The sequence below is a fragment of the Xiphophorus maculatus genome, chromosome 23 (genome assembly GCF_002775205.1).
Source record: "Xiphophorus maculatus strain JP 163 A chromosome 23, X_maculatus-5.0-male, whole genome shotgun sequence".
In the NCBI taxonomy this organism is placed as follows: Eukaryota; Metazoa; Chordata; class Actinopteri; order Cyprinodontiformes; family Poeciliidae; genus Xiphophorus; species Xiphophorus maculatus.
Genome location: NC_036465.1, coordinates 11,779,850 through 11,801,299, shown reverse-complemented (window position 1 = coordinate 11,801,299; position 21,450 = coordinate 11,779,850). Strand labels below are relative to the sequence as shown.

The following is a 21,450-nucleotide window of genomic DNA, read 5'->3' as shown; positions in this document are numbered from 1 at the left end:
GGTGACACTGTCTTTATGCAGAAAGAAGATCTTTTAGTAACTGAGGGAGGTGTGGAGATCTTGTCCGTCAAATGCGCCTGATTGGTTACCTCACAATATACAATCAAAGGGCATTTCCTGTATGTACAATGAGCTTTTGTTCTCATGTTTTGAATCTATTTTTTATTTTATATAAATGTTGCGTTTTGCATGCACCATTAATGGTTCTTTACTAAATATAATATATACAGAGAAGCAGGATAATCAGCAAACATGATACAATATTTTGATGCAGGGAGTAAATTGCAAATGTTTTAGTCTCACAGCTTTATAGCCAGCACCACCAGCAGGCCAGCTTTTGTTGCATCTTTGAACCACACTATAATCCCAGATTTAAATGTAGCAGTTTTTGTCTTCCTCTTCAGAGGTTTTCAGAGGACTCATTTCACTGTAGATAATGACACTGACCAACCTGAACCAGCATCTTTAAAAGCTCTATTGCTTTTGTTTTGAAGATGTTCACAGATGTACACAGTTCTCATCAAACTTTGACATACTCTGTCCATGGTGTCCTTGAATAAATTCGTTTAAACAGATGAGCATCTGGAAATTGTACCCAAAGATGAATAGGAATTGGATCAAAACTAATGTATGTGTATAGGACTACAAATTCTAATAAAAAAAATTAAAACAAAGAAAATCTTTTGACATAAATAGTGTAACCTTCCATGCAAAAACGTTTTTTGAAGCAAATATTTTCCTCTGCATTTGCTTCAAAAGTAGTAAATGTGTACTGCAAGAAAAGAAAGTAAAAGAAAAATAAAAAGAACCATTGAAGACATTCACCACTCATCTAAAGCTCGTAAATGAAGTGGAGGACATTTCTCTGCTCTGTCAAATAAGATATCCTTTTATAGAAACTGCCATCAATTAGCGATAACATGCATACATATAATGATGTTTAGCATAGCTACCCTTCACTGACAAATAAATTCCTGTTTATGTGTGATTGAAGTGATGTAGCTCAATGTCAGCACATTGATACATTCCCTCATCTTGTCCTTGAAATTGTGAGATTGCTGATTTTCTTGCTGATTGAAGAAAAGTTCTGGTTGATGCGGGGAGGTTATGAAATTGTCCTGCGTCGTTATTCATTTCAGTTTCTCCTGCACTCTGCTTGTACTGTTAAAGCTCTGTGGTGCTTTAATGTTCATCGGTAATAGCACAAGTCAAATCACAGGTTCACTAAGTTCAACTGTCACTGAAACAAAAGTATTTGCACAGTGGTGAAAAAATATGATAGTGAAAGTGTGTGAAACGATAAAAGATGGCATAGAAAAACTAGAAAATTTCTGAAGAAATTTAGCCGGGGCCTGCCAAGGCGCGGCCGTGGGGTTTGGGCCCGGCGTCGTCACGCCACAAATCGGCGTCGACGCTAAAGAACGCCGTGACGTAATCAGTGGCACGCGGAGAACCGCAAGAACGTTAAGTGAGGCGGACGTGCACCATTCGGTACGATTTAAAATGTTGTCAAGGCTTTTATTTTGGAAGTTTTGTTAAACTTCATTTCAAAGGGCCAAACTAATCCCATGCGTAATAGTCCTTGGGTTAAAATAGTTATATAATGCTCAAAACACAAGTAGCTGATGTAAAAAAATGCAAGGCTTTTATTTTGAAATTTTCAGTATGCTTCATTTTTAAGTTCCGAACTAATACCACGTGTAAGAGTGCTTTGGATGAAAAAGTCAAAAAAAGCCAAAAAGAGCTATTACCTCATGTAAAAATATTCAAGGCTTTTATTTTGAAATTGTCAGTATGCTTAATTTTAAAGTTCTGAACTAATACCACGTGTAACAGTGCTTTGGATGAAAAAGTCAAATAAAGCCAAAAAGAGCAATTACGTCATGTAAAAATATTCAGGGCTTTTATTGTGAAATGTTCAATATGCTTAATTTTAAAGTTCAAAACTAATCCCATGTGTAACAGTGCTTTGGATGAAAAAGTCACACAAAGCCAAAAACAGCAATTGCATGATGTAAAAATATTCAAGGCTTTTATTTTGAAATTATTATTATGCTCCATTTTAAAGTTCCAAACTAATCCCATGTGTAACAGTGCTTTGGATGAAAGAGTCATATACGGCCAAAAAAAGCAATTACATGATGTAAAAATATTCAAGGCTTTTATTTTGAAATTTTCAATATGCTTCATTTCAGAGGGCCAAACTAATACCACGTGTAACAATGCTTTGGATGAAAAAGTCACATAAAGCCAAAAAGAGCAATTACCTGATGTAAAAATATTCAAGGCTTTTATTTTGAAATTTTCAGTATGCTTAATTTTAAAGTTCCGAACTAATGCCATGTGTAACAGTGCTTTGGATGAAAAAGTCATATAAAGCCAAAAACAGCAAATACATGATGTAAAAATATTCAAGGCTTTTATTTTGAAATTGTCAGTATGCTTAATTTTAAAGTTCTGAACTAATACCACGTGTAACAGTGCTTTGGATGAAAAAGTCAAATAAAGCCAAAAAGAGCAATTACGTCATGTAAAAATATTCAGGGCTTTTATTGTGAAATGTTCAATATGCTTAATTTTAAAGTTCAAAACTAATCCCATGTGTAACATTGCTTTGGATGAAAAAGTCATATACGGCCAAAAAAAGCAATTACGTCATGTAAAATATTCAAGGCTTTTATTTTGAAATTTTCAGTATGCTTAATTTTAAAGTTCAAAACTAATCCCATGTGTAACAGTGCTTTGGATGAAAAAGTCATATAAAGGCAAAAACAGCAATTACCTGATGTAAAAATATTCAAGGCTTTTATTTTGAAATTATTATTCTCCATTTTAAAGTTCCAAACTAATCCCATGTGTAACATTGCTTTGGATGAAAAAGTCATATACGGCCAAAAAAAGCAATTACCTGATGTAAAAATATTCAAGGCTTTTATTTTGAAATTATTATTATTCTCCATTTTAAAGTTCCAAAGTAATCCCATGTGTAACAGTGCTTTGGATGAAAACGTCAAATAAAGCCAAAAACAGCAATTACCTGATGTAAAAATATTCAAGGCTTTTATTTTGAAATTATTATTCTCCATTTTAAAGTTCCAAACTAATCCCATGTGTAACATTGCTTTGGATGAAAAAGTCATATACGGCCAAAAAAAGCAATTACCTGATGTAAAAATATTCAAGGCTTTTATTTTGAAATTATTATTATTCTCCATTTTAAAGTTCCAAAGTAATCCCATGTGTAACAGTGCTTTGGATGAAAACGTCAAATAAAGCCAAAAACAGCAATTACCTGATGTAAAACTATTCAAGGCTTTTATTTTGAAATTATTATTATGCTCCATTTTAAAGTTCCAAACTAATCCCATGTGTAACAGTTACTGAGTTAAATCAGTTATATACAGCCCATAGCAGCAGTAGTTCTAAAGGCCAGTTCTCAGTCCTGATCTGTTTCAACTGAGGATAGATAGAACTACAGCGATGCGTATTCGTAGTCCAAATCAGCAGCCAATAGCCTCTTGAGTTCCGTTGCTATGGCAAATAATGGTCTCAGCAGGTGTGAGCTCTGAGCTGTGAGCTCTCAAACACACAAGTGTGTTTGAGCAAACACACTTTACTGAAAAAAAGCATTGGAAACAAATCCTTCTTGTTCGGGAACCGTAATACATATTCGAAAAGCGTTTCGAGCGTATGACAGTTCAATGTGTCTTCTGCGATAGTCCCGAGATTCATATCTGTACCTCACTCAGAGCATTTACAGTGATGAGAGAAAGAAATGTTGTGCCCAGATATGAACCGAGATGGGCTGTCACTCTAATTTGAAGAAAAATGAGAAACTTTGGGTCGCTTAGAGGCAAATTGTGGACAAACCGTAACTGGTATCGACGAGCCGTCTTCACTTTCGAAGAGATCACAGACGTATCTACAAAATGAAATTTGAATGGCATTTCTAGGTGAATTTGTGACGACACAGCAAATCCTCAAAAATAGGGTATTTCTAGGATTTTTCCCATTGAGTTATAATGGGGTTTTTTTCGCAGTTTTTTGCGAATTATGTCGCCACGTTAAGCCCAAATCCCACCAAAAATAATAGCTCCAATGGCGTGAATTTTCTGCACGTTTTGATACCTCATTTGTAGGTGTGCACCCAGCGGTATGAGCCGCATTAACGGTTACGGAAGAAAAATAAAGAATTACTAGAAAATTTCGGAAGAAATTTAGCCGGGGCCTGCCAAGGCGCGCCCGTGGGGTTTTGGGCCCGGCGTCGTCACGCCACAAGTCGGCGTCGACGCTAAAGAACGCCGCGACGTGACCAGTGGCACGCGGAGAACCGCAAGAACGTTAAGCGAGGCGGACATGCACCATTCGGTACGATTTAAAATTTTCTCAAGGCTTTTATTTTGGAAGTTTTGTTAAACTTCATTTCAAAGGGCCAAACTAATCCCATGCGTAATAGTCCTTGGGTTAAAATAGTTATATAATGCTGAAAACAGCAATTACATGATGTAAAAATATTCAAGGTTTTTATTTTGAAATTATTATTATGCTTAATTTTAAAGTTACGAACTAATCACATGTGTAACAGTGCTTTGGATGAAAAAGTCATACAAAGACAAAAACAGCAATTGCATGATGTAAAAATATTCAAGGCTTTTATTTTGAAATTATTATTATGCTCCATTTTAAAGTTCCGAACTAATACCACGTGTAACATTGCTTTGGATGAAAAAGTCACATAAAGCCAAAAACAGCAATTACCTGATGTAACAACATTCAAGGCTTTTATTTTGAAATTATTATTATGCTCCATTTTAAAGTTCCGAACTAATCCCATGTGTAACATTGCTTTGGATGAAAAAGTCATATACGGCCAAAAAGAGCAATTACTTCATGTAAAATATTCAAGGCTTTTATTTTGAAATTTTCAGTATGCTTCATTTTAAAGTTCTGAACTAATACCACGTGTAAGAGTGCTGTGGATGAAAAAGTCAAATAAAGCCAAAAAGAGCAATTACGTCATGTAAAAATATTCAAGGCTTTTATTTTGAAATTTTTGTTAAGCTTCATTTTAAAGGGCCAAACTAATACCACGTGTAACAGTGCTTTGGATGAAAAAGTCACATAAAGCCAAAAACAGCAATTACCTGATGTAAAAATATTCAAGGCTTTTATTTTGAAATTATTATTATTCTCCATTTTAAAGTTCCAAAGTAATCCAATGTGTAACAGTGCTTTGGATGAAAACGTCAAATAAAGCCAAAAACAGCAATTACCTGATGTAAAACTATTCAAGGCTTTTATTTTGAAATTATTATTATGCTCCATTTTAAAGTTCCAAAGTAATCCCATGTGTAACAGTGCTTTGGATGAAAACGTCAAATAAAGCCAAAAAAAGCAATTACCTGATGTAAAAATATTCAAGGCTTTTATTTTGAAATTATTATTATTCTCCATTTTAAAGTTCCAAAGTAATCCCATGTGTAACAGTGCTTTGGATGAAAACGTCAAATAAAGCCAAAAACAGCAATTACCTGATGTAAAACTATTCAAGGCTTTTATTTTGAAATTATTATTATTCTCCATTTTAAAGTTCCAAAGTAATCCCATGTGTAACAGTGCTTTGGATGAAAACGTCAAATAAAGCCAAAAACAGCAATTACCTGATGTAAAAATATTCAAGGCTTTTATTTTGAAATTATTATTCTCCATTTTAAAGTTCCAAACTAATCCCATGTGTAACATTGCTTTGGATGAAAAAGTCATATACGGCCAAAAAAAGCAATTACCTGATGTAAAAATATTCAAGGCTTTTATTTTGAAATTATTATTATTCTCCATTTTAAAGTTCCAAAGTAATCCCATGTGTAACAGTGCTTTGGATGAAAACGTCAAATAAAGCCAAAAACAGCAATTACCTGATGTAAAAATATTCAAGGCTTTTATTTTGAAATTATTATTCTCCATTTTAAAGTTCCAAACTAATCCCATGTGTAACATTGCTTTGGATGAAAAAGTCATATACGGCCAAAAAAAGCAATTACCTGATGTAAAAATATTCAAGGCTTTTATTTTGAAATTATTATTATTCTCCATTTTAAAGTTCCAAAGTAATCCCATGTGTAACAGTGCTTTGGATGAAAACGTCAAATAAAGCCAAAAACAGCAATTACCTGATGTAAAACTATTCAAGGCTTTTATTTTGAAATTATTATTATGCTCCATTTTAAAGTTCCAAACTAATCCCATGTGTAACAGTTACTGAGTTAAATCAGTTATATACAGCCCATAGCAGCAGTAGTTCTAAAGGCCAGTTCTCAGTCCTGATCTGTTTCAACTGAGGATAGATAGAACTACAGTGATGCGTATTCGTAGTCCAAATCAGCAGCCAATAGCCTCTTGAGTTCCGTTGCTATGGCAAATAATGGTCTCAGCAGGTGTGAGCTCTGAGCTGTGAGCTCTCAAACACACAAGTGTGTTTGAGCAAACACACTTTACTGAAAAAAAGCATTGGAAACAAATCCTTCTTGTTCGGGAACCGTAATACATATTCGAAAAGCGTTTCGAGCGTATGACAGTTCAATGTGTCTTCTGCGATAGTCCCGAGATTCATATCTGTACCTCACTCAGAGCATTTACAGTGATGAGAGAAAGAAATGTTGTGCCCAGATATGAACCGAGATGGGCTGTCACTCTAATTTGAAGAAAAATGAGAAACTTTGGGTCGCTTAGAGGCAAATTGTGGACAAACCGTAACTGGTATCGACGAGCCGTCTTCACTTTCGAAGAGATCACAGACGTATCTACAAAATGAAATTTGAATGGCATTTCTAGGTGAATTTGTGACGACACAGCAAATCCTCAAAAATAGGGTATTTCTAGGATTTTTCCCATTGAGTTATAATGGGGTTTTTTTCGCAGTTTTTTGCGAATTATGTCGCCACGTTAAGCCCAAATCCCACCAAAAATAATAGCTCCAATGGCGTGAATTTTCTGCACGTTTTGATACCTCATTTGTAGGTGTGCACCCAGCGGTATGAGCCGCATTAACGGTTACGGAAGAAAAATAAAGAATTATAACTAGAAAATTTCGGAAGAAATTTAGCCGGGGCCTGCCAAGGCGCGCCCGTGGGGTTCGGGCCCGGCGTCGTCGCGCCACAAATCGGCGTCGACGCCAAAGAACGCCGCGACGTGACCAGTGGCACGCGGAGAACCGCAAGAACGTTAAGCGAGGCGGACGTGCACCGTTCGGTACGATTTAAAATGTTGTCGAGGCTTTTATTTTGGAAGTTTCAGTATGCTTCATTTCAAAGGGCCAAACTAATCCCATGCGTAATAGTCCTTGGGTTAAAATAGTTATATAATGCTCAAAACACAAGTAGCTGATGTAAAAGTATTCAAGGCTTTTATTTTGAAATTTTCAGTATGCTTCATTTTAAAGTTCTGAACTAATACCACGTGTAAGAGTGCTTTGGATGAAAAAGTCAAATAAAGCCAAAAAGAGCAATTACGTCATGTAAAAATATTCAAGGCTTTGATTTTGAAATTTTCTGTATGCTTCATTTCAAAGGGCCAAACTAATACCATGTGTAACAGTGCTTTGGATGAAAAAGTCAAATGAAGCCAAAAAGAGCAATTACATGATGTAAAAATATTCAAGGCTTTTATTTTGAAATTATTATTATGCTCCATTTTAAAGTTCCAAACTAATCCCATGTGTAATAGTCATTGGGTTAAATCAGTTATTTATTGCTCAAAAGAGCAATTATCTGATGTAAAATATGTCAAGGCTTTTATTTTGGAATTTTTGTTAAACTTCAATTCAAAGGTCCAAACTAATTCCATGTATAACAGTCATTGGGTTAAATCAGTTATATAATGCTGAAAACGCAAGTAGTTAGCAAAATGCTAATGTTAGCATCATTGCTGTCACTAGCATGTGGGACATCACTAGGATGTTCTCTATAATGGACTTACTCCATTCAGTATACTAAACATGGCTAATAAGTCCAATAAATAGCTAATAGCTTATTTAAGCTAAAATGCTAATGCTAATGAACTGCCTTGCTGTGCAAGGCAGTTCCCTAACCTGAGAGAAACAGATAATGCAGAATAATATTATTGCACTGCCTGCGGCGGTGCACTAACCTCAGGGGCATGTTGAGGCTTTTATTTTGAAATTTCAGTATGCTTCATTTTAAAGTTCTGAACTAATACCACGTGTAAGAGTGCTTTGGATGAAAAAGTCAAATAAAGTCAAAAAGAGCAATTACGTCATGTAAAAATATTCAAGGCTTTTATTTTGAAATTTTTAGTATGCTTCATTATAAAGTTCTGAACTAATACCATGTGTAACAGTGCTTTGGATGAAAAAGTCAAATAAAGCCAAAAAGAGCAATTACGTCATGTAAAATTATTCAAGGCTTTTATTTTGAAATTTTCAGTATGCTTCATTTCAAAGGGCCAAACTAATACCACGTGTAACAGTGCTTTGGATGAAAAAGTCAAATAAAGCCAAAAACAGCAATTACCTGATGTAAAAATATTCAAGGCTTTTATTTTGAAATTATTATGCTCCATTTTAAAGTTCCAAACTAATCCCATGTGTAACAGTGCTTTGGATGAAAAAGTCATATAAAGCCAAAAACAGCAATTACCTGATGTAAAAATATTCAAGGCTTTTATTTTGAAATTATTATTATTCTCCATTTTAAAGTTCCAAAGTAATCCCATGTGTAACAGTGCTTTGGATGAAAACGTCAAATAAAGCCAAAAACAGCAATTACCTGATGTAAAAATATTCAAGGCTTTTATTTTGAAATTATTATTATTCTCCATTTTAAAGTTCCAAACTAATCCCATGTGTAACATTGCTTTGGATGAAAAAGTCATATACGGCCAAAAAAAGCAATTACCTGATGTAAAAATATTCAAGGCTTTTATTTTGAAATTATTATTATTCTCCATTTTAAAGTTCCAAAGTAATCCCATGTGTAACAGTGCTTTGGATGAAAACGTCAAATAAAGCCAAAAACAGCAATTACCTGATGTAAAAATATTCAAGGCTTTTATTTTGAAATTATTATTATGCTCCATTTTAAAGTTCCAAACTAATCCCATGTGTAACATTGCTTTGGATGAAAAAGTCATATACGGCCAAAAAAAGCAATTACCTGATGTAAAAATATTCAAGGCTTTTATTTTGAAATTATTATTATTCTCCATTTTAAAGTTCCAAAGTAATCCCATGTGTAACAGTGCTTTGGATGAAAACGTCAAATAAAGCCAAAAACAGCAATTACCTGATGTAAAAATATTCAAGGCTTTTATTTTGAAATTATTATTATGCTCCATTTTAAAGTTCCAAACTAATCCCATGTGTAACAGTTACTGAGTTAAATCAGTTATATACAGCCCATAGCAGCAGTAGTTCTAAAGGCCAGTTCTCAGTCCTGATCTGTTTCAACTGAGTATTCCACTATAGATAGAACTACAGTGATGCGTATTCGTAGTCCTAACCAGCAGCCAATAGCCTCTTGAGGTCCGTTGCTATGGCAAATAATGGTCTCAGCAGGTGTGAGCTCTGAGCTCTGAGCTCTCAAACACACAAGTGTGTTTGAGCAAACACACTTTACTGAAAAAAAGCATTGGAAACAAATCCTTCTTTTTCGGGAACCGTAATACATATTCGAAAAGCGTTTCGAGCGTATGACAGTTCAATGTGTCTTCTGCGATAGTCCCGAGATTCATATCTGTACCTCACTCAGAGCATTTACAGTGATGAGAGAAAGAAATGTTGTGCCCAGATATGAACCGAGATCGGCTGTCACTGTAATTTCAGCAAAAATGAGAAAGTTTGGGTCGCTTAGAGGCAAATTGTGGACAAACCGTAACTGGTATCGACGAGCCGTCTTCACTTTCGAAGAGATCACAGACGTATCTACAAAATGAAATTTGAATGGCATTTCTAGGTGAATTTGTGACGACACAGCAAATCCTCAAAAATAGGGTATTTCTAGGATTTTTCCCATTGAGTTATAATGGGGTTTTTTTCGTAGTTTTTTGCGAATTATGTCGCCACGTTAAGCCCAAATCCCACCAGAAGTAATAGCTCCAATGGCGTGAATTTTCTGCACATTTTGATACCTCATTTGTAGGTGTGCACGCAGCGGTATGAGCCGCATTAACGGTTACGGAAGAAAAATAAAGAATTATAATAATACTTAAAGAGACGCTTCTCTCCGACAATAGTAATAGGTTCCTGCCATTGCTTTGCATGGCAGGCCCCAATAAAGAGACGCTTCTCTCCGACAATAGTAATAGGTTCCTGCCATTGCTTTGCATGGCAGGCCCCAATAATAAAGAGACGCTTCTCTCCGACAATAGTAATAGGTTCCTGCCATTGCTTTGCATGGCAGGCCCCAATAAACAATATTAGATTGTGGGGAACCCAGTTATACATAGTTGAGTTTGGACATATTCTGTCTAAATTTATACATGTACTAGCATATCTGATGATGAGATAACAATGAGAACCACATCAAAGTTAGTGTGAATCTGTCTTCATTCCAATACTGGGTTCTTTAGTAAGAGGTGGAGGTGTGGTGATCCCAACTACCATATGCATCTGATTGGCTATCTTAACATAACTGCACGAAGGACATTTCCTATATGTACAATGCATATTATTTTTCTGTTTCCATCTTTTGTTTCTTCATTGGGTGATATCTGTTGTGTTTATACACCTTTTAGAGCAGGGGTCCCCAACCTGTTTAGTTGCGCGGACCGGTCAGCCCTTTGCAATTTTGCTGCGGACCGGGGGGGGGGGCGTCGTAAGTATCGACACATCTCACATCGTAAGTAACCCCCTCGTTTTTTGCGGGCGTTACGTTCCAAAAAGAACCCGCGATAGGCGAAATCCGCGAAGTAGGAACCTTTTTTTTTTTACAATTATTATACAATAAAATACTCCATAATACATTGAAACCAAAGAACAAAACCTTTTTACAGGCCCAAACATTTGTTTAACAAATAAAAAGTACTGTATAAACAATTTTATTTTTTTTACAAATAACTACTGTACTGTAAAATAATAATTTTAATATGAACTGAAGACGGATTCCAGGGCCCGAATTGCGGAGATCAGCGCCGCCCCACCGCGACCTGAGTTATTGGATTAGAACGGGAGAAAATAAAAAATGATTATGAAAAAAAAACAAAACAAAGTACAGTAGGACAAATAGTGACTCACGTGTATTTCACTGCTCTTTTCACTGAGCCGCTGCATCCTGACTTCGCTCTGTAGCGTTTTTTTGTTTTTCTTCTAAAGCCCACGGTGCAGGTGTGTTTTTTCGAGAGAAGAGCATAGTTATCGGTAGTTGTTGTCGCTCTTTTTTCTTCTGGGCAAAAAGATTCTTATAAACCGACATGCCACCATCGATTATGTTAAATTTGGCAAGCTGTTTTACATAGTGTACATTTTAAACCACAACGCTGTTGACACACAGGTAGAGAAGAAGCGGAGGGACTGTTTAGCCAATCAGAATGCAGAACACAATGCACGACTGAAATCCGTGAAGCAGCGAGACCATGAAAGGTGAACCGCGAAATAGCAAATAGCGAGAGTTCACTGTACTCCGATGTTGTTTTGTTACTCATTCTGCTGCAAGTTGGCTCAATTTTGACGCGCAATACGTAACCAGTAAAATCCGGTTTAGGATTTTCAAAATAAAAGATCCGGAAGTAGTTCATTATTTCTTGCGTGGCCCGGTACCAATTGGTCCGCGGACCGGTGGTTGAGGACCACTGTTTTAGAGGACTGTCATGACACTAAATGGAAAACAGTTGTCGACTATTCTCGTAAGAGACTTTCTTAGTATTTTTTTTTTTCATATGCAGGCATGTGGATGTTTTTTCACCACTTGTTTAGGATTAATTAGGTGTCAATATGTGTCAAGATTTTTTTAAATGTGTGACTAAAATAATATAATTTGTGTAGTTGTACATGAGAATCTGAAGAGATATACCAGCAGTTTTGTATTTCTAAAAGAAAATCTTCAAATATAGTTACAACTCACAGGATTTTACTGACTTTATGTTCACAGTTACAAGGCACAAATAGATTTGCACCAAAACAAACTCCATATGTGGGTCACTTTCCAAAAAAACACTGCAACTGGTGGCTTGTGCATCTGTTTGCAAATGAGAAGAAGGAAATTGTGCAATGTAGCTTCTTAACCGGAGAGACTTCAAAAGAAAGTGTCCGATGTAGTTCTTAGAAACTCGATGAAAGATTGACAATGTTTTTTAGACGGAGAGTTCTGTGAAAGCATAAGTGAGACAGCCCATTACCTGTAGGTGAGAATGTGGTGAATAAAAGGAAGCTATTAAAAAGAAGAAAACTATTAACAGAACATCAAACGTTTGTTGTACACATGAGAACCACACAAGTGTAAAACAAAAGTTTTTAAAAATATGGGTTAAAGTTTGTAATTAGGGCTTTTTAAATAACTAGTGATTCACTGTGCAATAAAAAATATTACGTCTCCACTGTACTTAGGGCTTTTTAAATAACTAGTGATTCACTGTGCAATAAAAAATATTACGTCTCCACAAAAAGAGAAGATCAAGCAAACTGCTATGGATTGTATGTGTTAGGTGTTAAACAATTCACTCTGAGTTTGATTGATCTTGGTATTTTAGATTTAGAACTAAAATGTAATCAGATGGAAACGTAAGTCATTGAAACTGTTTTTACCATTTCTAACACATTGAAATGATGTGGCTGTTTGGTTGTTGGAGAAATTAGGGAAGTTTTTTTATGGTAAAAAGTAGTTTACAAGAATCAGGATGAGATGAATTAATATATTTATTAAAAACTTTCAAAGTGAAAACAAACCAGTGCAGTTCATTCTGGCCGTCTTTTACAGAGTTTGGTCAGTAGATCTTAAAAAAGACATTAATTTGAACACATCCTATGTAAATAGGTTGTTTACATATTAACAGAACAAATCACAAAGAAATTAAGTAACAGCTGAAGGAAATGATGGTTATTTGGTTTTGGTGGGCTATTCAGAACAAAGGAATCTACTAAATATAAGTGTCTCAGTGGGTAAAGTAGCCATTGTACAAGTGAAAGGTTGTGGGTCTGATTCCAGCTTCCCCGTCAGATGTTGATGGGCCCATGGGCAAGGCACTTAGTTCCAAAATAATGTGAAATAGGAAATAGACACTATCACAAGTTGTCAGAGATGGATAGTATATACTAAACACATTTAGAACAAAAAGGAAAATGTTTTATACATATTTAAATCTGAGTAACATGCAACAAACATTGAAGAGAATTACAGCCAGACATTGCCTTTTGTTTGTACACATTTAGATTATTTCAACACATATCTTTTAACCATTATACTGTGTCGTCTTTTGAATAGAATAGAATTCATCTTGTTGAATTATAATAATGTCCAGGAAAACCCTAGATTCTGTAGCTTACATGGATGTAACACACACTTCTTATACATCTAAACGTTTCTGCTGACCAATTGGTAACCTGATATCTTAATAATGTCACAATCAATGGATATTAATCAATAGATTAATGACTATGTCCTAGTTCAATAAAGAAGAGTCTAAATTCAGTAATGAAGTCTACCGTCCTTATATAATTATTCAAACTAATACTCTGCACAACGTTTTGAAATGTTGCTCCAAATAAACGTAAATTGGATTTAGATTATTCAGCAGAAAAACTTGTATGACATCTTTTAAAGACCAAAAGCTTCTACGGCAGCAAACATCTTTTTTTCTGGTGACTTTTTAGTTTCAGTATCTGTTTCCATCACGGTGAAGACTGCAGCGGTGTACACCCTTCTGTCTTCCACTCTCTAAGTAGAAAAATTACAACATAACTTATAAGGTCAATTAAAGAAGAAGGTAACTTGTTTGTATCTTGCAAAATGTGTCCAAACATTCAATGAAAAGCAGTGTCAGCATTTTACCTGTTGGCTTTTCTGACCAGGAGGTTTTTGCAGCTTAGCAGGAGCTGGACAGCAAAAGAAATAAAAATAATTAAAATACAGAATCAACACTTTCCTGTTAGAGATGTACAGAATAATTATTTTGTATTACCTTGACATTGTTCACATTTGTTTTTGTTTGAGGAGCAGATGAGGATAAGTAGGGCTATTAAACTTATGGCAGTAGACAGGACAAAAGTGACTGTGATGGCCTCCGACGGCCACAGACCCGATTCTGTAACATTATTGAAGAAACAGCAAAAAAGAGAATAATAATTGAACATTAATGATCATCAAACTCATTTTACGTTCAAATTGGCTAAGAGTAAACAAGTGACTTAAATAAGTGATGTAGACTTCTTGTTCTCACGCAAACTCAAGTGAATCAGTGAAAATATATCAAACTGCACACTTACCTTGAATATTCAGGTTGGCTCCATTTCCAAATAATATCTCTCCACATTTGGCGACAGCACAGTAGTAAGTCCCAACATCGGAGGAGCTTGCTTTCATCGAGATGTTATAAATACATCTCTTCTGAACGTCGGCTCTCTTTTCACAGTTACCTGATCTTTTTCCACCAGTGTAGATGAGAACCGGGTAAGATTTGTCAGATCCAGATCTAATCCAGAACATACTGGGTTCCTCTGAACAAGACGTTTGGTCAGAGTCAGTGAGGAATGAGCACTGCAGAGACACCGAGTCTGCTGGATTAGCAGAATGTGAAACTTCAGGCTGCTGAACAACTTTGTAGTTTGATGTTCTCCTTGATCCTGTTAAAAAGAATTAAATGTGCTTTTACTTCCATGTTTTTGGGTTTAAATCTAATTTACTTAATCATTTTAACTTATAATGTGTTAAGGATGCAACAAGATAGTGAAAAAATTGTTTATTTTGGACTAAGAAGAAGCTGACATTTTAATTTTACACATATCTATATCGCAATCAACATTTGATCAAATTATGCCTTCATTTATATACATGTGGATTTATATACTGTACATATGTTATATATATTTAACACCATGGGAGAAAATGTTTCATTAGAACAGCCTTACAATCGTTTTGTGTGCTGAGAGAGAGAAAACATTTGAGTACTTCAACTCATCTCAGTCACAGGCCTTAACTTCACATTGAAAAATACACAAAGATCATTTCCATTTTTAAAATTTTAATTTTTTGCATTAATTACCTTTTAATGACAAGTAAATTCCACTCCACTTAGTTTGGAGCCAGTTAATGTAAGCACAGTGATACATTCCTTCATCTCCTGTAGCAGTCTTCAAGATTGTCAAGTTGCTCATTTTGTCATCATAAGTTGTGTTGAACCTTGAGGCAGAAAATCCTGGTCCATAAGTGGGGTTTGTGTTTTTACGCAGCATTGAAACTAATTTCAGAGTGTCTCCTGCGCTCTGCTTGTACCAATAAAGCCAACTGACGCTCTGAAGCGCCTCGCTTAAAACGCATGTCACCGTCACAGGTTGACCCAGTTGAACTCTTATCACTGGAACCAAAGTATCTGTATTGGATTACAAATGTACAGCAAAAGGTGGTTTAATAATAAAAAATAAAAAAAATCTACACACTTTAATGAGAAGATTTTGCTTCACAAAATGATACTTACATCCTTGATGAAGCAGAATTAGTGTCACCCATAACAGCATCATGTTGCCAAGGCCTACTTAAGAAACCTCACGCTGTAGCAACAGGAGGAGATGCGGTTTTGTAGATGTAGATTTAAGCTGATTGGCTATTTCAAAATATACATTCAAAGAGGACGTCCTGCCACAATGAGCTACCTTTCAGTGAGACGTATATTTTTTTAAAACGTTCCAGTTAAGTTGACATGTTGGCTCTTATATTATAAAATTAGACAAGAATTGCAGAGCAGATGTTATTCCTGGTTTATAGTATTATCTTAAGGTTGCTTTATGTGCTGGTGTACACATAAATCACACAAAATCAACTATTTTATTGTGCCCTTTGTGAAAAGAAACATACAGTTGTGCATATCTTATATTGCAGAAGACATTTTTGCTGTCTTCTGCAAGAAGTAACTTTAAACTAAAATGCATACAGACATATCTTGATTTTCAAATGTAATTTCTAGAACTTCTTTTGATCGTACTATTTAACCATTATTGTTGAATTATAAAAAGCTAAAAGTGTAATGTGGCTGAAGAAGGTTAAATACAAATAAAAATTAAATCAGCTAAATTTAATGAAAATTAAATTTTAATGAAGCACTGAGGAGATTGGGAGGATTACCAGGGAACATCTGACAGCAATGCCACAGAACAGGAGCGTATTGATATCAAAGACAGTGAAATGATGTGACAATAATCTAAAGAAAATTAGAATTAAAATTAGAATGTTGATTCTATGTTGCATTGTGTTTCTGTGTTTGATATGATGTAAAGCACTTTGAAATGCCTTGCTGCTGAAATGTGCTATACAAATAAAATTTGATTTTGATTTGATTTGAAAGAAAACCTATGAGAACAACAAACAATAAGAAATTGGTACTGAGAAATAAGAAACATCTAACATGTTGGGCAAGAAACAAAGTTGTTGATTTTCAATGCATGAACTGGCACTACACTAGACATACAGTGAGTAAAGCTACTACAAAATGTCTAATGCACACAACAGAACAAAGTCAGTGAGCATATTGATTTGAAAACCAAAACCAGAAAACAAATAAACAAAAACACATTATAAACAATGTGACAACATATCATTGTTTGTTAAAATGCAAAAATGTCTTTACTCAAATTCATAAAACACAATTAAACAATCCAGAAGCACTATTTTGTTATTACCACATCTATTACCACATTATGTACAGTATGTGTTCACAACAATAGCCTGATTTCAGCAATGTCTATGTTAACAAAAAAAAGCCTAAATTAAGTAAAAGCAATTGCAAACAGTTTAATCAAAATTAATCTGTGATTTAAAACATAGTTCAAAACAATCATGAACTGGATTAATCAACACAAAGGTCAAAGGGTATCTTTTTTAAAATCCGAAGGCCTTTACCGCAGCAAACATCATCTGTCTTTCTGCCGTTTTCTTTGTGCTGTCAGGTTTCATCAGGGTGAAAACAGCAGCAGAATATATCCTTCTGTCTTCTCTTCTCTAAGAAGATCAAATAAAAAAAATATAGATAAGGCAAATAAAAATTCAGGAAACTCGTTTGTTACTTTAAAATGTGTCAAAACATCTGAAAAGAGAAGCCCCAATATTTTACCTGTTGCATTTTCTGGCCACAGTTTTGGTCCAGGATAACGGCTTCTACACAATTAAATAAAATAAAAAAAGATTAAATAAAGAGGTAGTAGTTTACTTATTGAGAAGTAGAAGAAAAGTATTTTGAATTACCTTGACAATGTCCACACTTGTTACTTTTGATGGAGCATATGAGGACAGCTATACCAATCAGACTTATGGTCAAGGCAGCAGACAGGAAGAAAATAATTATAATGGCCTTCTTTGATCCCAGATTGAATCCTTGAAGATTAGAAAACAAAAAGATCATACATTAATAAAAAACTCCAATTACACTTAGGCTAAATTACAGCTAATCCGAAAAGACTTAGTTTATCAAAAACTTAAATATTTAATTATTAATTCAATGTATATATTATACCTTCAGTTTCCAGATTACTTCCATTTCCAAATATTATCTGTCCACATGTGGCCACAGCGCAGAAGTAAGTCCCAAAGTCAGAAGAGCTGATATTCTTAGAGAAGTTATAAAAACATTTCTTTTGAGAGTCAGATGTTTTGTCACAGTTTTCTGATCTTTTTCCATCAATGTAAATCATGTCAGGAAAAGACTTTTCTGATTTGGCTCTGAACCAGAACACACTGGGTTCTCCTGAACAGGTTGTGTTCTCAGAGTCAGAGAGGACCGAACACTGCAGAGTCTCTGAGCCTGTTGGACGGATGGAACCAGAGGTCGTTGGCTGTTGAACAACAGTGTAGTTTGATGTCCTCTTATATCCTGTGAAATTATATATAGTAAACTTAAATAATACAATTAGAGTACTGCTAGAAAAAACAGCATTTTTGTGTTATTTGGTAGAGACATATAAACATGTTTGTCTATTTTCTTTAGTTTGGTTCTGTTAAATTATTAGTAATTTTATAAATATAAACGGTCAAATACTGAAAAAAGCTAAGTCACAACACTTGGATAAGACAGCTTAAATATGGAACACTTAACTATATTTCATATCGATAGATGTGTGTGTTTGACAAAAGGGGTCTGTATTTTTTAAAGTTCTACAGCTCTAACAATAATTACATATAATTGGTATTTCTTTTGTTCTTTATCTTCCAAATTTTATCAAATGTGAAAGATAGTGGTTCCACTATCTTTTTTTTAATCATATTGAAAAGCCAATTTAATCACTATGAAGTTCAGTTTTTATTAAAACAATTATATTGTTTAATTGCATTTAAACAATATAATAACTGCTGATGCTGGAACTGAAATAAATTTATTTTGCCTTTCAGTCTACATTTATTTCAAATGTTATGTGATACAACACCATAGAAAAACAAAACGGACATGTTATATACAAAAATATTGAAGATAAACTTTGCGTGCTGGTTCTTAAAAGTTACAGACTGAAAATGTGGTCCGAAGATACCTCTTCAGACCACATGAGTCATTCTTCTTGTATGCATCTTTCAGAAACATGATCCTGTATAAAGATGCACATGGGTCTCTCTGTGAGTTAAAATATCTGTAAAATAATGAAAGAGAAGGATGTCTGATTTACCTTTAATTGATAAATAAGTCCCATTCCATGTAGATTCAAGTGTATCCCTTTGAGCACAGTGATACATTCCCTCATCTTGTTGAACTGTTTTGAAAATTTTAAGAATGCTGCTGTCCCCGGTGTTTGCTACATTGAATCTTGAAGCATCGAATTGTGATCCATAGGTTGAGGTTGTTGTTCTCTGCTGCATTACGATTAAATTCAGAGTATCTCCAGGACTTTGCTTATACCAGTAAATCCATGTGTTGCTCTGATATTTCATATTAAACTCACATATCAAAGTCACAGATTGACCAACTTCAGCTGTGACCACTGGAACTGATGCATCTATATCAGGAAAAAGCAGAATTGAAACAATAAAGAACAACATAAAAAGAAGAATATTAGATTGTTGAAGTGGATGCACCTGTGTGTGTGAAGTATACATTTCAAACATATGTGAAATGTATGTCTCACATACGTCAACAAGAAAATATTCCATCTCAGTTCATGAAAAGTACTTACAGCCTTGATGAAGAAGTAACAATGTGAGCCATAACAGAGTCATGGTGACAGTGTCTTCGTTCAGAAAAAATATCCTGTAGTAACTGGGGGAGGTGGGGAGATCGTGAATGTCAAATGCGTCTGATTGGTTACTTCAGAATATACAATCAAAGGGCATTTCCTGTACAGTGAGCTTCTCTTCTCATTTTTATGATTTATTTCATTTTGTTAAATATCTTTGGGTTTCCATGCATTGTAAGTAGTTCTCTACTAAAGTCAAAATATAAACAGAAACAAGGTAATGAATAATCATGACACAATTCTCTGGAACAGGGAACAAAACACTATTCATTCCTTCCAGTGGGACTTTTGATACTGGGAGGAGGCTGCTAGTTTCTCATAGTAAGAGCAGTAGGACCTGGTTGCAAACCCTAAGTAGGTCAGCAGGTGTCAATCTTCATGTGATAAAATGCAAATTAGCTTAAATAAATGGATCCAAAACCCAACTGTGGAGGTTCTAGACCAAATTTACCAGGAACGGCAGGGTGAGGCCAGTGTTTTGTTTTGTTTTTTTCACAGAGGCACGGAAGAAAAGATTGAAACAAACAAAGAAGAACAGGGCAATATTTCATTCTTTATTGTAATGGGAGAACCAAAGAGCCACTTGCACCTCCAGAGCTGTAGGTCAGACAAATTAAAACTGTCATCCTATCTCATTGTGGCTGAAGATAAAATGTGTCACCTTTATTTTCAATGCATTGTTAAAATAAAACTGTGGGGGGTAAAAGGGTGATTGATCCAAGAAACTGTTTAATTACATTTTCTATGACAGCAGAAGTGTTTTTAATACAGAGTGTACTTTGTACGGACATGGGGAAAAAAACTTTTTGCGTTGCTTCCCAAAAGTATAGCATTCAATTGCAATACTTTTGCGTTCCCTCACAATAATGTACTGGTCAGTTCATGCAGCGTAATTGAATATTGAAAGTCTGTCTGCTGAAATATAAAGTTTATCCATGTATGTTAGTACCTCGTTTGTGAGATATCTGATGTTTTATATATAGTCAGCTCTCTTCTCACAATTTTCTGATCTTTTTCAATCAATGTAAATCATCTCAGGAAAAGACTTTTCTGATCTGGCTCTGAACCAGAACACTCTGGGTTCTCCTGAACAGGTTGTGTTCTCAGAGTGAGAGAGGAACGAACACTGCAGAGTCTCTGAGCCTGTTGGATCTGAGAACGTTGGCTGTGAAAACACTTTGTAGTTTGATGTCCTCTTAGAGATTCCTGTGAAATAATAATCACAATATTTGTTAGTGACTTATTGAAACAAACTGGAATATTAAAACTAGAGTAATACTAGAAAAAGGGTTTTTTGTAATAAATTTAGCAAATACTTTCAACTTGATAATAGATAGATTTAAAAAAAACATCAGTTATGACAAAAATACAACATAGTCAAATATTGAAACAAATTAAGTCACAACACTGTTATAGCACTTATTTCATAGTTTTATTTTCTATAGACAGATTGTGCAACAAAAAGGTCAGGTTAAACATTTTCACTAGTTTAAGTTCTGCAGTTCAAAGAAAATATTTATATTCAGTTTTTTTATTCATTTAATTTAACTTCAGTGTTTGATTTTTTTATTTTTTAAGTTAGTCAGCAGTTTTCCACAGGAAAGTTTTATTTACTTTCCGAAGCAAATGAAACTTATTTTAGTTTTATTTACTTTGCCAACCAGGCAAAAACAGATCATTTGAATATTAATACCATTAAAATAATATAGAGTTTACTTACCATGATTACCACCAATGTAATAAAAAATATTGCACAGTTATTTTGTACAATATAATAACTGTATTATTATACAGTTTTTTTTACTTTTTTTTTACTTTTAGTGTATAAAAGTATAAGTTTTTATATACTAAAATCTTTTACTTTTTTTGTACTTTTTGGAACAATAATGACTACAGATGCACAAACTGGAATAAATTGTATTTATTTCATATGTAAAAAAAAACATATGAAAGAAATGTTTGTATTGACTTGATAATAAAACACATTTACAAAAATATTACAATTAAACTTTGAATGCTGTTGCCAAACAAATTACTCACAAAAAATTTGGTTCTTTGTCACCCTGAGCCATACTTTA

General features: G+C 34.5%; 1 protein-coding gene across 1 annotated transcript; it reads right to left on the bottom strand.

Moving 5' to 3' along the window:
• Positions 1-16,494: 16,494 nt before the first annotated feature.
• LOC111606883 lies at positions 16,495-19,350 on the bottom strand. The gene is made up of 6 exons (XM_023328275.1): positions 19,313-19,350; positions 18,809-19,135; positions 17,668-18,024; positions 17,400-17,528; positions 17,269-17,312; positions 16,495-17,156 (listed from the first exon to the last, which is right to left on the bottom strand). Exons 2-6 carry the CDS (start codon positions 19,068-19,070, stop codon positions 17,037-17,039), a joined length of 912 nt encoding a protein of 303 aa, XP_023184043.1. The 5' UTR covers positions 19,071-19,135; positions 19,313-19,350; the 3' UTR covers positions 16,495-17,036.
• Positions 19,351-21,450: the final 2,100 nt, after the last annotated feature.

What these genes read in the sequence shown, in the direction of transcription:
- LOC111606883 (XM_023328275.1), bottom strand. Translation starts at nt 19,070, where the DNA reads ATGAAATATCAGAGCAACACATGGATTTACTGGTATAAGCAAAGTCCT. An exon ending in AAGTAATCTGGAAACTGAAG is followed by an intron (nt 17,529 to 17,667) that starts GTATAATATATA and finishes CTAATCTTCAAG; the next exon opens with GATTCAATCTGGGATCAAAG. An exon ending in GTGGCCAGAAAATGCAACAG is followed by an intron (nt 17,157 to 17,268) that starts GTAAAATATTGG and finishes TGATCTTCTTAG; the next exon opens with AGAAGAGAAGACAGAAGGAT.